At 46.6% G+C, this 14,071-nt stretch overlaps 1 protein-coding gene across 1 annotated transcript in view; it reads right to left on the reverse strand.

The window, feature by feature from the left end:
• Nucleotides 1-12,239, reverse strand: part of Foxo1 (forkhead box O1) — an 81,235-nt gene extending 68,996 nt beyond the window's left edge. The window contains exon 1 of the mRNA XM_038347787.1: nucleotides 11,228-12,239. Coding sequence (XP_038203715.1) covers nucleotides 11,228-11,836 — 609 coding nt within the window. The 5' untranslated portion in view covers nucleotides 11,837-12,239. The remainder of the gene's footprint in view (nucleotides 1-11,227) is intronic.
• Nucleotides 12,240-14,071: the final 1,832 nt, after the last annotated feature.

Consider the following 14,071-nt stretch of genomic DNA (forward strand, 5'->3'; position numbering starts at 1 on the left):
GATCCCCCCCCCAAAAAAGCTAGAGTGCCTGCCCAGCATAAACGAAGTCCTGGGTTCAAGTCATGACTGGGGAAGATCAGTGCTGCACGAAGTATTTGGTTCATCACACACTAGTCAGGCTTACTCTGGTGTTCTGAACGTATGTTAATCTAGTCAACTGGCATTGTTTTGAGGTTCAGATTTACTTTTAGAGGCTGGAGAGAGGGCCCAGTGGTTAAGCGCACTTGTTCTTGTGGAGGGCCAGAGTGCAGTTCCCAGCACCCACTCCAGGGGTCTGATGCCGTCTTCCCACCTCTTCAGGCAGTAGGCACATGCACAATGTACACAGGGACATGCAGGCAAAATACTCAGACATAAATAAACTAAATAAATCTAGAACACCACCAAACAAAACCACGAGGATTAGGAGTGCGATTAAAGGGGTTTAGAAGCAAAAGATAGAAGAAACATTACCACACCAGTGAGTTCTCTTTGCCTAGCCCAATATAATGCAGATATCAAGATACATTGTGCAAAGCATGAAGTCCAGCACTATCTCTGTCTGCTGCTCCTCTTTGAGCAATTGGAGACCTCAAACAACTCCAACTTTCTAAAATTTAAAATGAAATATCTGAAATTTAAATCAAAATGCCAGCCAGGCCATGGTGGCACACGCCTTTAATCCCAGTACTAGGGAGGCAGAGACAGGTGGGTCTCTGTGAGTTCAGGGTCAGCTTGGTCTATAAAAGCTGGTTCCAGGTCAGGCTCCAAAGCTACAGAGAAACCTAGTGTCAAAATATAAACAAAAAATTAAAATGCCTTATTTTCAGTACTCAAATGTTTGCTACTTAACAAACTAAAATCCACGCCCCCTAAACAGTTGCACCATTCCCACTATCTGCAACAAAATCAAATCCACAGAACAGAAGGTGACTCAGTGGGTGAAAGTGCTTGCCAGGAAGCCTGGCAGGCTGAGTCCCACCCCCAGAACCACTGTGGCTTCTCTAACACTCTGACTACAGAGAGCTAGTGTGCACAACCCACATTTACATAGCTAGTGTGCACAACCCACATTTACATACACATTTCCTAGGCATGACTGCAGACAATAAAAAAGAGCTTTAGCACAGTGGGGGGGTGCACGCCCTTAATCCCAGCACTGGGGCAGAGACAGGCAGGTCTCTGAGTTCAAGGCCAGCTGTCCTACAGAGCAAGTTCCAGGACAGTCACGGCTTTAGAGAAACCCTATCTTGAAAACCAGTAAAACCAAAGGTTATGAATCCGATAATAATGGTTCATAATAAAAAGCCACCTGGAAAATCTTCTAAATAATTTTAAAAATTATTATAATTATGTTTAAACAAGTCAAAGAAGACATGAATATACTCCAAGAGAATAAAAAAAAGGATTAAGTGAAATAAGGAGGAAGGCAACTTAAAATAAAAATACAGCTAGAATCGCTGATGAAAACTCACATTGAATTAATGCTGAAAATTGAAAAAAGTCGAAAACAAAATTTTGGTAGAAAGACTCGCCAACAAAACAGATCGTGTGGAAAACAGAGGTGGAGCTAGAAAACAAAGGAGAGCAATTGGATCACTCGATAAAAGTCAATGAGAAGTGCAAAACACAATTTGAAAAGCTAAGGAGAGATCATGGGAAAGCTTTGGGATAGCATGGAAACACTTAACCATCACATTACAAGAATAGAAACAGTTCAGTAAATCATAAAAGAAAATTTCCCAACTCTAGAGGAAGAGATGCCCATCCAGGTACACTAAATGGACAGGACCCGAAAAGAAACTCCTAGACGTAACCAAAACACTAGAAGCACAGAGAAAAGAAAGGTACTGACAGCTGTGGGGCAGAAAAGTTAAGTCACTTACAAAGGCAGGCCCGTTGGGCTAACACCTGGTTAGCTAACAGAAGCGTCTAAAGTCAGCAAGGCCTGGAAAAACATATTCTAAGCTCTGAATGATCCTCAGCAATAACTATCAGTTATAATACTCAGCAAAACTATCTGTTAAAATTGAAAGAAAAATTAAAACTTTCCTTGAAGAAATGGACTAAAGGAATTTGTGACCACTAAGCCAGCTCTCCAGGGGATACTTAGGTCTGAAGAGGACAAACATACCCAAGAATTCACAGGGAACAGACAATGCCAGGACACCTAAAAGAGGTCTGAGAAAACACTAGAAAACCATCAATATAACAGGAGTTAATACACACCTGTCAATAATAACTCTTGGTATTAATTGTTCCAACTCCCCAGTAAAAGATACAGATTAGATTAGAAAATGAGCCGTGTGTGTGTGTGTGTGTGTGTGTGTGTGTGTGAGAGAGAGAGAGAGAGAGAGAGAGAGAAAGAGAGAGTATTTCAAGCAAGCAGAACTAAAAAAAAGGTAGGCAATTATTTTATGAAAACTAATCAGAAGTGATAAGGAAGGTCACTTCATAGTCTCTGGAGGAACAATCTGTCAAAAGATCCTACAATTCTAGATACGTGTTAACCGAACACCTCCATACTCCATAAAGCACAGGACTTATCTAAAACTACGGATTAATCTTCAACACAGTGACTGTGGGTGACTTCAATATCCCATGCATACCTATAAAAAGGTTATCTAGACAAAAACTAAACCAAGAAACATCAAATAACACCATAGCAAATAGACCTAACAGACATCTACAGAACATTACACCCCAAAATCAAGGAATAATGTGGTTTTTCTGAATGAGAAAGGTCCCTGTGGTGGTCTGAATGAGAATGGACCCCACAGCCTCATTTATTTCACCGGGGAGGAAAACTGTTGGGAAGGTTTAGAAGGGTTAGGAAAGTTGTTGGAAGAATACTGTCACTGTAGCTGGGCTTAGCTTTAAGAAGCCCAATGCCAGGTCCAGTGTCTGTCTGTCTCTCGGTGACTGAGACAGTTCCTCAGCTGGTGGTCTGGGGAGGCTATGGAACCTTAGGAGGCAGGAGCTCTCTGGAGGAATGATGTTACCAGGGGTGTGCTTTGAAGGTTCATGCTTTACCCCACCTCCTTTCTCTCTCTCTCTTCCTGTTTCTAGATGGAAAATGTCATTAAGCGGCTTCCTGCTTGGTCCTGAAACACTAGGTTTTCCCAAACGGCTGCCTTGCCTTTCCTGCCATGATCAATTTTACCCTCCTGTCATTGCAGGCCAAAGCAAATGGATCTTAGTTTTCTATCAGAGTGAAGTCAACTGAGAGCAGACGAGGCAGGGACTCAAGACAAGAACCTGGAGGAAGGAACTGAAAGACAATGAAGACATGATGTACCCACAGTGGGCTGGACCTTCCCACACCAAATATTAACAAGAAAATACACCTACCGACTTGCTTATAAGGCAATCTGATGGAGGCATTTTCTCAGTTGAGGTTCCTTGAGGATGATCCTAGTTTGTATCATGTTGATAAAAAAAAAAAAAAAACTGACCAAAACCCTTCCTTCCTTCATTCCCCTTTGCCATGACATTTCCACCGCAACAGAAACATAACCATTGTGAATACATATTCTTCTCTGCAGCTCATGAAGCGTCCTTCACAATCAATCACATGAGGACATAAAGCAACTTTAAAAAGCACAGGAACAACCAAGCGGAGGTGGCGCATGTCTTTAATCCCAGCGCTTGGAAGGCAGAGGCAGGTGGATGGATCTCTGGGAGTTCAAGGCCAGCCTGCTCTACAGAGTGAGTCCCAGGACAGAGCTACTCAGAGAAACCTTGTTTGCATGTTGTGGGGAGTGAGGAAATCAGTACAGAGAATCAAAGAAATGGACTGGGTGTTTGAAAAGATATAGAAGATTAAGAAATCTTTAGCCCAACTACTCAAAATTCAAAAAGACCAAAATTAATACAATTACAGGTGAAAATGGATACACACTATAAAAGATACTGAGGAAGTTCAGAGAATCCTAAGGACAAACCTAAAACTTACATTACACTAATCTGAAATTTTAAAAGCAATGATGTAAGTAACTTAAACAGACTCATGTAGTCACAGACTAGGAGGAGTAACAGGAAAACTGCTACTCTGCCTAAAGCAATCTACTGATTCCAAATTTCAGAACAACTCACAAAAAATGAAAAAATTATCTCAAAACTTATATAGAAACACGAAAGACACAAGATAGCAAAACCATTCCTTAGTGATAAAAACATGGAAGTGCGGTTTCCAGCAATAATACAGAACTACAGTAATAAACGGCAGGGCACTGGCACAAAGACAGGCAGACACACTGACCAGAACGGAACGCTCCTACAGCCAATTGATTTTTGACCAAAAGGTCAAAAGCACACATTCGAGAAAACTGTAGAAGAATGAAGCCAGATTCTCACTTCTTAGCCCACTCAAAACTCAACTCCCAAAGATCAAGGCCCTCAAAATAAGACTGGATCCATAGTAAACTTCTTACAAGAGGGGGTAGGGACTATGTTTCCATTTACAGGCCCGTCAAAGACTTTCTGAACAAGACTCCCAGAAGTATAGGCATTAAGATCAACAATTAATAAACAGAATCTCATGACCTAAAAAGATTCTGGACAGCAAAGGACACCACCATTCTAGAAGAGGCAACCAAAGAAATGGGAGGTTGGGGGGAGTTAACAGTTATAAAACTAACATTGGGTCAGTTTAGAATATACAAAGAACCCAAAAGATAAACAACAAAAACCCAACCAAACAATACCCCCCCCCAAAAAAAATCCTAAACACAAAAGCCAAAAAACACAATTAAAAACTGGGGCATGGAACTAAACAGAGTTCATAAAAGAAGAAATACAGATGGCTGAGAAATAGTTTTTCAAACTGTACAACACCCTTAGCCATCAGGGAATGCAAATTAAAACTACTTTTAGAGATTTTTCTTACTCCAATCAATCAATAACTAAAATGAAAAATATAAATGTTAGCATGCATTTTAATTATAAATGTTAACATATTGATTATAAACATTAGCATGCACAATGACAATGTGTACTACAGCTGGGTGTGATGGTGCACAGCTTTAAGCCCAGCACTTGGGAGGCAGAGGCAGGTGAAATTTATGAGTTGGAAGACATCCTGGTCTACACAGTTCCAGGTCAGTCAGGGGTATATGGTGAGACACTGTCTTAAAAAGGAAAACGGATTACAAACTGGAGCATGAACCATGGCCATGTGTGTAGTGCTTCCTCAGAAAGCTAGAAATAGAGCTACCACGTCTTATCTTGCTATCCAAGTTTTGGCCTTATTCTCCAGCAGTCTACAGCCTACTAGAGACATTTGCTGCTCTATTTACAATGTCTAGGAAACAAAAACAGCCATGATATCCATAAGTAATAAATGATGCAAACACACAATGAAATATCATTCAGCTATATATAAAAATTAAATTATGAAATCCACAGGTAAATGGATGGACCCGGAAATGATCATTTTGAGAGAAGTAACCCAGACACACAAAGACAAACAGTGAATGTTCTCTTTCATGTGTGATGGCTAATTGTGAATCTTTAGATATGTGCGTTTAAATTGGAAATTAAGGAAATCAGGAAACTAGTCAGGGGTCATGGAGGATTTCAAGAGAAGGGAACAGAACTTAGATGCATGAAGGCAGAAAGGGAATTAATGGGGGGAATAAATAAGGTGGGGGTGGGAGGGCAAGGTAGAGGAGGGAGCATGAGGAAGGATAATTAACAGCAAAGACATTTGAAAAAAGTCATACAGAAACTATTATAGATGTTTCCTAATATATATATGTTTATATATACATATATAAAAGGCATTTAAATGATATTATCACCCTATAACAGGGAGGGTGGCACAATGCTTTTTCTAGATACCACAAGCTATCAAGTAAGAAACCCAGGTATGGACTCCCTCATTTCAAAATGTTTATCAGCAGGGTACCATAAATTTCCCTCCCACTCAAACAAGAGACTATAGCTACTCCCACTGCTTTTAATTACCATCAAGAACTTGACAGTAAGACACTGTTGCTAAAGATACTACATATCTAAGTCAAAGGGTGCAGAGAAGTCAAGTTAGCTTTCATAAGGCTGAAAGGGTCTATGCACACTATTAGGGGAGAAAAGTTATCCACATTCACACCCAGCTGTGAACCCAGAAAGCTAAAGCAATGGTTACCCTGGCAAGATCAGGCCCACTGGTGCGGTAATGGCATGAATGGCACAGGAGTAACCAACCACTTTCTAACTGGATTTAAAGCTCACTTCTCAAAATGAAACTCATGCCTGGTACTATTTACTGGGCCAAACCCCACAGCTGGCTAGGTTATGAACTCTAGGAGAGAATCCAGAATTATTATGCTAAATGAGCATACTGATAAACTGCCCCCTAAAGTTATCTTAATAGCTATAGACTAGTTCATTTCTCCACACTCACCACAGTAGCCTCTTTTAGCAGTAGACTGCAAAAGGCCATAACTATTCAATGTGCAGAGAATAAGACTCTGGAATGCTTAGCTCTAATGGGACCTCTAAATCCCATCACCACCAACACCTCTAAGACTCAAGAGACATCTTAGAAAAAGAGGCAGAAAGATTTGAAGAGCCACTGGTAACAGTCATCTACAGCAAAACAGTATTTGTTGGGCAAGACAGGGCACACATGAACTCACAGTGGCTAGGACTACAAGACTAAGACCTGAACATGGTCAAGCCAACCAAAACCACAGCATGGGTGTGGGAGTGGCTCCTAAGTTCCCACTCTTAGCTGAGGAGCCATCGACAGCTGATGGCAACAGGGGAAGGAGACCGTTTTCTTCAGTATGTTGCCCTCAGAAGCTACCCACACTCTAGCACATAGTCCTACACCCATGCACATACAGACAGCATTAAGTAGTCTCAGTGCATTTAACACCATAGCACATGAAGCTAGGAGGGTAAAAGTGTTGGGGACAATGAGGGAAGAGCTGGAAGAGAGGGAATGGAAGGCAGATTTGATCAGAACATATGCATGTATGAAAAATTCTTAAGCAACAAACATGGAAGATCCTGCTGAGAAAAAGTTCATAGGTGAAGTGTAATAATAATGTTCTTCTATTTTTCAGATTTGGCATCTATTTTCTGTTGTGGAGACTTGTGGGGGGCTTGCTCTGAAGCTTGGGTCAAATTCAGTCCTCTTGCTATGGTGATATCCCACGTGGGAATCAGGGCTTAAATCTCTAAAATGTGTTTTAGCATGTAACAGCTAACACACACACACACACACACACACACACACACACACACACACTCAGCTTAACTGTCTCCTAACCCACCCCCATTCTCTTCATCTTCCCAGGTAGCCAGCATATTGCAGGTCTGAGGGTTTTGTCTGAGTATAAAAACGGTTTTAAGGTAACAACGTCAATGACCACAGAAAGAAAAAGCACCAGACACTAGAAATAGGAGCTGGGTAGGTGGGTCAAAGGTTAAGAGCAATCGCCACTTTTGTAGAGGACCAGGGTCTGTGGCCAGTACCTACATCATGGCTCACAAACCACCTGTAACTCCAGGGTATCCAACACCTCTTCTGACTTCCATGGATATCTACACATGGTGCACACAGAGACACAATGAAATAGGAAAAGCACCATAAAGTCCTCTCCTCCGTCTCAGAAAGAAGGGCTCTCTTAAGCCATAGGTATGTGTGCACAATACAATAGCCACCCTCCAGTCAGATGGCTGCAGCTACTCACCTATAGACCAAAAGACTAAACTGCAGATTAAAGACAAACCTGAAGACATTAAGAAAATACACTATCATTTTATTGATAAATTTAAAGAAATTTCACTCAAAATTAACAAGTAGTGAGCTACTTCACTATCTTAAAGCACACTGCCGTCTGAGCCCCCAGCCCTAAAGCATGTTTTAAGTGTTCCATCAAAACAATAAACAAGAGTCAACTCAAAACTGCCACCTAAAAAAAAAGCCAACACTATGTGCTCACAACTGCTACTTCCCAAGCTTCAGAAAGTCTATGCGAGGAAACAGGTCGTGGAAATGAAGTTTCATTGTTTACAAATACTGTGCTATTTAAAAGACTCCAGGTTTTCCAAGTGCTAAGTTCCACTCGTGTGTTACTTGTGACAGTTCTAGTCTTTGAAAAGATGAAAATGCTGGGGGAGAGGGCCCTGGAAGTGCTTGCCACGGGAGCCTGAGGCTGACCCCCTGGAGCTCATTTCAAGCCCCTCTGGCCAAGTCCCTAACCACCACAGGAAGAGACCCTATTGAGACCCGTGGTAGGGACTGAGGAAGAGCTCCCATTCCAGGCATACCAGCTGACAAATGCATGCTCGAACACACACCAAAAGACAGATGTTACTTACACACCATGTCCACAAACAGGAAAAGTATATGCTCAATGCTTGACTAAACAGTAAAGGTTTTTTTCTTTCATTTTCGTTGACTCAGGTGGCCCAGAGTGCACTATGGAGCTAGGGATGATTTTTAACTTATGATCTCTTATCTCCAATTTCTGAATGCAATAGTATTGGCCATGATTCACTATGCCCCGTTTTAAGTTTATAATTTACTCTCCAAAAATATTTGACCTGTATATACAAACATGCACCATTTCCCTGTTTACCTGGGAACTACAGACAAGCACCAGAAAAATAGCCTGTACCACCACACCCTGTTTCTACAGTGCTAGAGAGTGAACCCAGAATCCCCTGCATGCTAGGAAACCACTCTACCAACTGAACTATGTCCTGATTTCTAAAATTAAATTTTTGGAGACTAACAGCTTTCCAGTTATTCTGTCCTTTGCAAAACTTTCGGATTCTCAGGGAAGTCCCAGGAAGCACAGTGTAATTAACAATTCGGCCTAATTCTCAACAGCCAGTCAGAGGAAACACTGCTCCAGAGCTGCTTCTCCGCGGCACTACCACAGTTAAGTTTTGCTTCATTTGCATCTCAGAATCGGATTTTAAGTCATAATATAATTTCTTCCTTTTATGAATTTTCAGGGCTATCTTTCAGATCTGAGAGTGAAACTTGGTTTTAACAAGTATCACAACTGAATCTTATGAAAGCTTTAACCAGAAGACTAGTTCTGAGTTACAACGGTTCAGGTTTCTTCTTAAAATACCCCTTTACTAAGACTGAAAACACACTGGCCACAGTTTAGGGCACACCAACAGACTTCTTACAGTCAAGCATCTACTCCTCTGAAAATGTGGTGACTTGCTCCTCCACCCCAAAACTTGCCAGTTGCTCAAGAAACACTGACTAGACCTCCACTTCTGAAGAACCCTTCACGGACGTTTCTTGGCTCCAATGAGAAAAAAAAATTAAAAACACATAAATAATTACAATTTAATTATTAAGAAATCAAAAGGATGAAAATAAAATAGCTTTAAAAATATAACCCAGAACTCTATTTTTCTAAAAACTAATTTTTAAAATTAAAGTATAGTTCTAGCTGAAGAGTATCTTCACAAAGCCATTTGAAAGGCAAACTAAAAATATCCGCACTGACTTTATCTTTAAAGGCACTCAAACAAACTGAAGAAGGTTGTGTCTCTTTCCAAAAACATAATTACACACTGTACTTCAGGTGTCTAAAGGGTTTTTAGGCTTTGTTATTGTTGCTTTGTTTTAATGGCAAATTCTTCATTTAACAGCTGAAGTTCCACAGATGATTACAGCAGTCAAAAACTTAAGTCAAATGTTAAGTCAAATTGAGTTTTATAGAGAACCTCTATTTTTGTGAATTACAATGTGAGAAATTGGTATTTTACTTTTTGGAACACTTGGTAAGAATATTGCATGTCAGACATAGTATATACCTTTAAAACATAGTGTGGCAAAAATAAAACCACCCTGGCTCTTTCTCTAAGAACTTTCCTAAGATGTGAGTAACTTGACCTTTTAGATCCTTTAACCACAGGGATGTGCGTGAAACCACCTTGCTGTAACAATCTCAGCTAGGCTGTACAGTCAAGACCAGGAAGGAGAAGAAAAGCTAAACGCTGCTGCGTTGAACTGGAGAATCTTAAGATCTGTGTTCCACCTGTGCCGCCGCCGAGACCCTGTCAGCCAGGGGTGACCACCACAAGAGTGACCCCTGTGCAACATCTCAATTCTGTCCTCCAAAAGGCCCCAGGCCCTTACACCACCCCCCCACCACCAGGTAGGGACTTCGCAGTTCCAACTCCCGAGTCCCCTCCCAGCCACCTTCACAAAGGTAAACAAGGACCACGAGCACCTAAATCTACAAATCTGCACCCTTCCTTCGAGGCAGACCGTCTTTGGCGATTCCCTAAGCGAGCACCCCACTTAAGACTTTGACCAAATACTCACTCAAAGCTCCCAGCCTTGCCCCTCGTGGGTCGCTGCAGGCTTTACGGTTAGAGAAAGCACTCATAAACACCCATGCATAATCTAGTCACGCGTAGCAGCTTCGGCGCTCCCAATTAAAAGCGCCCCTCCCCAAGCAAGACCAACTGTGGAAGCACTTCCCCGAGTGCTAGTGTGGCCTCCCAGGCTGGAGGCACTGGCCCTTTAAAGGCCCTAGCTTCCTGTGCACGCGGTCCCTCCCTCCCCGCCGCCTCCCGCCCCGGCCAAGGGTCACACTTGAACTTTAGGTTGCCCAGAGCCTAAAAGCCGTGGCCGCCCACTTGCACGGGTCCAACACCCTACCCAGTGAGTGGGCACGCTCGACCGATCACCTGCTCAGGCCACTTGGGATAAAAACCAAATCTGCTCCGGCCTCGGGAACCTTCGGCTGCTGCGGGCCTGCACCTAGCTCTGCCAGCTGCGCGTCTTTTAGCCAGTCCACCGGCAGCCGGAGCCCCCAAGGGTGCGTGTGCGGCAAGCGGGATGTCGCCAGGACTCCAGCTCAGACCTCAGTTGGCGGGTCCGGGGGAACCTTGACCGCCAAAAGCTGGGAGAGTGGGTGCGCGTGTGGGCGGGGAGCAGCCGCCCGAAGCCTCGCAAGTCTGGGGTGGCAAGTGGGGAGCCCTTCGAAGTGAACCCCTCGCTCCGACAGCTAGCTAACTTTCACGCCTGCTCTGGCGTTGCACTTAGTGCCCAAACAAGCCCTTTCGGGTCCCACTTCGAAGTCCCTTGCGTGCACCTGGTCCAAAGCTCCAGATCTCGGAGGAGCCCCCGGCACACCTGCCATTTCACACCCGCTCTCCCCGCGCACGCCCTGCCATTTCCGGGACCCGCAAACCCACACCGCCCAACCTCCCGCCCGCCCCACCACGTCCCCCAGGGCCACCCGGAGAGGCCGCTCACCTTCCAGCCGGCCGAGCTGTTGCTGTCGCCCTTATCCTTGAAGTAGGGCACGCTCTTCACCATCCACTCGTAGATCTGCGACAGGGTGAGCCTCTTCTCGGCCGAGCTCTCGATGGCCTTGGTGATGAGGTCGGCGTACGACAGGTTGCCCCACGCGTTGCGACGCGACGAACTGCTCTTGCGCGGCTGTCCCGCGAGTGGCCCGGCGGGGGGCACGGGTGGGGGCTGCGCCAGCGGCCCGGTCGGCGGGGGTTGCTGCGGCGGCGCCGGGTGCACGCAGCCCGCCTCGGGGCCCTGGAAGTCCCCGCACAGGCCCCTGCTGGCAGCAGCCGCGGCCGCCACAGCCACGCAGCCGGGCGCCCGCGCGAAGTCCTCACTCTCCTCCAGCAGGCTCAGGTTGCTCATGAAGTCGGTGCTGACAGCGGACGCCGAGGCCAGGGTCGCCGCGGCGTCGGGGTTGGTGGCCGCGCCGCCCGACGGCGCCGGGCTGGAGGTGGTCGAGTTGGACTGGCTAAACTCCGGCCTGGGCAGCGGCCAGGTGCAGGAGCGCTGCCGAGGCAGCGGCTCGAAGTCCGGGTCGGTCTCCACCACCTGGGGCGCTTCGGCCATGGTGACCCCCGCCCCTCCCCCACCAGCAGAAAGGACCGGGAGCCGCGGCCACCGGGGGCGCGGAGCGGGGCGACCCGAGAGTCGCTCCGAGATTGGGGGCCGCGGTCAGCGGACGCACGCCGGAGCGAGGCGCGGTTGCGGCGGACGGACGCGCCCAGAACTTAACTTCGCTGCTGGGCCACCGCGGGTCCAGGATCCTCCGAGTTCGTGGCTTGGACGGGACACGGACCAGGCCGCGGGGCCCGGCAGCTCGGGCACCACGCTCTGCTGACAGGGCCGCGGACGCAAGAGCAGACGGGCGGACGCCGCGGGCCGCTCGCTCCTTCTCCCCGCGGCCGCGCGACAGCGGCGCTGCTGCCTGTTGAATGTGGCGGTGGCAGGGACTGCAGCGACTCCGCAGCCTCCCGACTTACGGGATCTGCAGAGGCTCCCCGCCCGCGGCGGCGCGCGCGCCCCGACCCGCCCCTGACTGACAGTCAGCGCGGCCAATGGACGCGCCACATCCCCGCCCAGCTAGCCAATGAGCGCGGGCCGGGGCGGGCGCTGCTCTCCCTCGGGAGGCGGCAGTAGGTTGGTGGGGGGTAGTGGGGTGTTTTTCTTTCTCACACACTTTTTTTTTTCAATCTCCGTTATTTTTTTTCTGTAATTTTCAAGTGTTTCTGGGTCTCTCGCCTCTCAGAGTTCGGATTGTTCGGAGGCAAACCAGCGAGGAGGCGGCGACCATACTTTTGTTTACTACAGAGTGCAAACGAGTACTCCTCGGAGCCCAAACCCCGACTCGAGGGGTGGCGCGGGGCCGCTGCGCGCTCCCGGACGCGACGTGGGCGGCGGGGCGCCTCGTGGATTCCACTAAGCCCGCTCCGCCCACGCGTCTTCGCGGAGCTCCGGGGAAGTCGGTGGGGTTTGTTTTGGAGGAATGTTTTCTTAAACTGGCATCTGTCCGGGCCGCCCCAGAAGATCCTACAGTGGAGACCAATGGCTCTGCGGCTCCCGGTCCCCCCCACCCCTTCCCACGTTACACTTGCACACCTGCGAGCTGAGACGCTGCGGTTCGGTCCAGCCCCCAGCTGCCAGTCATCTTGAACCCAGAAGAGGTGCGGCTCGGGGGAGAAGACACTACGGTTGCACAGGCATACAGATCCAGTAGCGCCTCGGATCTGAAGTCTTCTGTGGGAACCGCTTTCCTGCCGCGGGAATCTCACTGTCCCCGAGAACCGGAGTGGTGGCCAAAGGGTCAGGAGAGCGTTTAGAGACAACCTTGGCGCTTTATTACTCCTAATTAAGTTCAACTGGTTGCTTAGTTCTTTTTATTTAGAATGGAAGCGATGAGGTGTTGAGTGAAATCGAAAAAGGAGATCAGACCCAAGAGTTGGGGCACAGCCCCTCCTCTCCCCGGGGTACAGCCTTACCCCACCCTCGCCCCCGGTCCTTTAAGCTTCCTGCTTCTGTGCCATCGGCCTGCTCCCACCTGCACCTCATTTTTCCCAGTGCGAGCTCCCAGATCTGGATATCTAAGATAGGCTCAGCAGGGCCAAAGGTACAAAGATAATGATCCTTTTCGTCTTAGGGAGCAGAAGAAAACGCTTCCTCGCTTGGTTTTCTGATTTGCTTTCTCTTTTAAGAGAAATATGGATGGTATTTTCTTTTAATGACTAGGATGCCTTAGACTTGAAGATGAGTATTAGGGTTTTGAATGTGTCCAAAAACAAAAAAGACAGCTCTAATTTCCTGTTGCTGTGGCATTCCACTCTTCTTCCCTACACGGAATTCTTCTGTTTAAAAGGGGGCATCTAAAGAAAAGCAGGACCTTACAAAGGTGAAATCTATGTAGAGGCTTATTCCTCCTTGTCTCAAGCATCTCTCTAGTCCAGGCCACTATTTCTTCATAATCCTTTTACTGCAATGGTTTCCCAGTGATTTGAAAAGAGATGTGGGTGGAGATCCCGAACCAGAAGCGCTGGGGAGGGATGGAGGTTGGCTGTCATCCCTTCTCTTCACCTTGGCTATACATTCTGGCAGGTGGGGTCTTCTTTGGCAGCTGCTCAGAGACTTGAGTAAATCAGTGAGCATAGAAGGACCACAAAGCACAACTCTTTGCTACTCCTTCCCGTTCCAGTCCCAGTTTGTCGAGATGGGCCCACATTCAGACAGCCGCACCCTGCAATAGGAGGAGTACTAGTGGATCATTCTTGGCAATGGAACCCAACTGTGAATTTGGCCCTAACCTCATTTCTA

The sequence above is a fragment of the Arvicola amphibius genome, chromosome 11 (genome assembly GCF_903992535.2).
Source record: "Arvicola amphibius chromosome 11, mArvAmp1.2, whole genome shotgun sequence".
Classification (NCBI taxonomy): Eukaryota; Metazoa; Chordata; class Mammalia; order Rodentia; family Cricetidae; genus Arvicola; species Arvicola amphibius.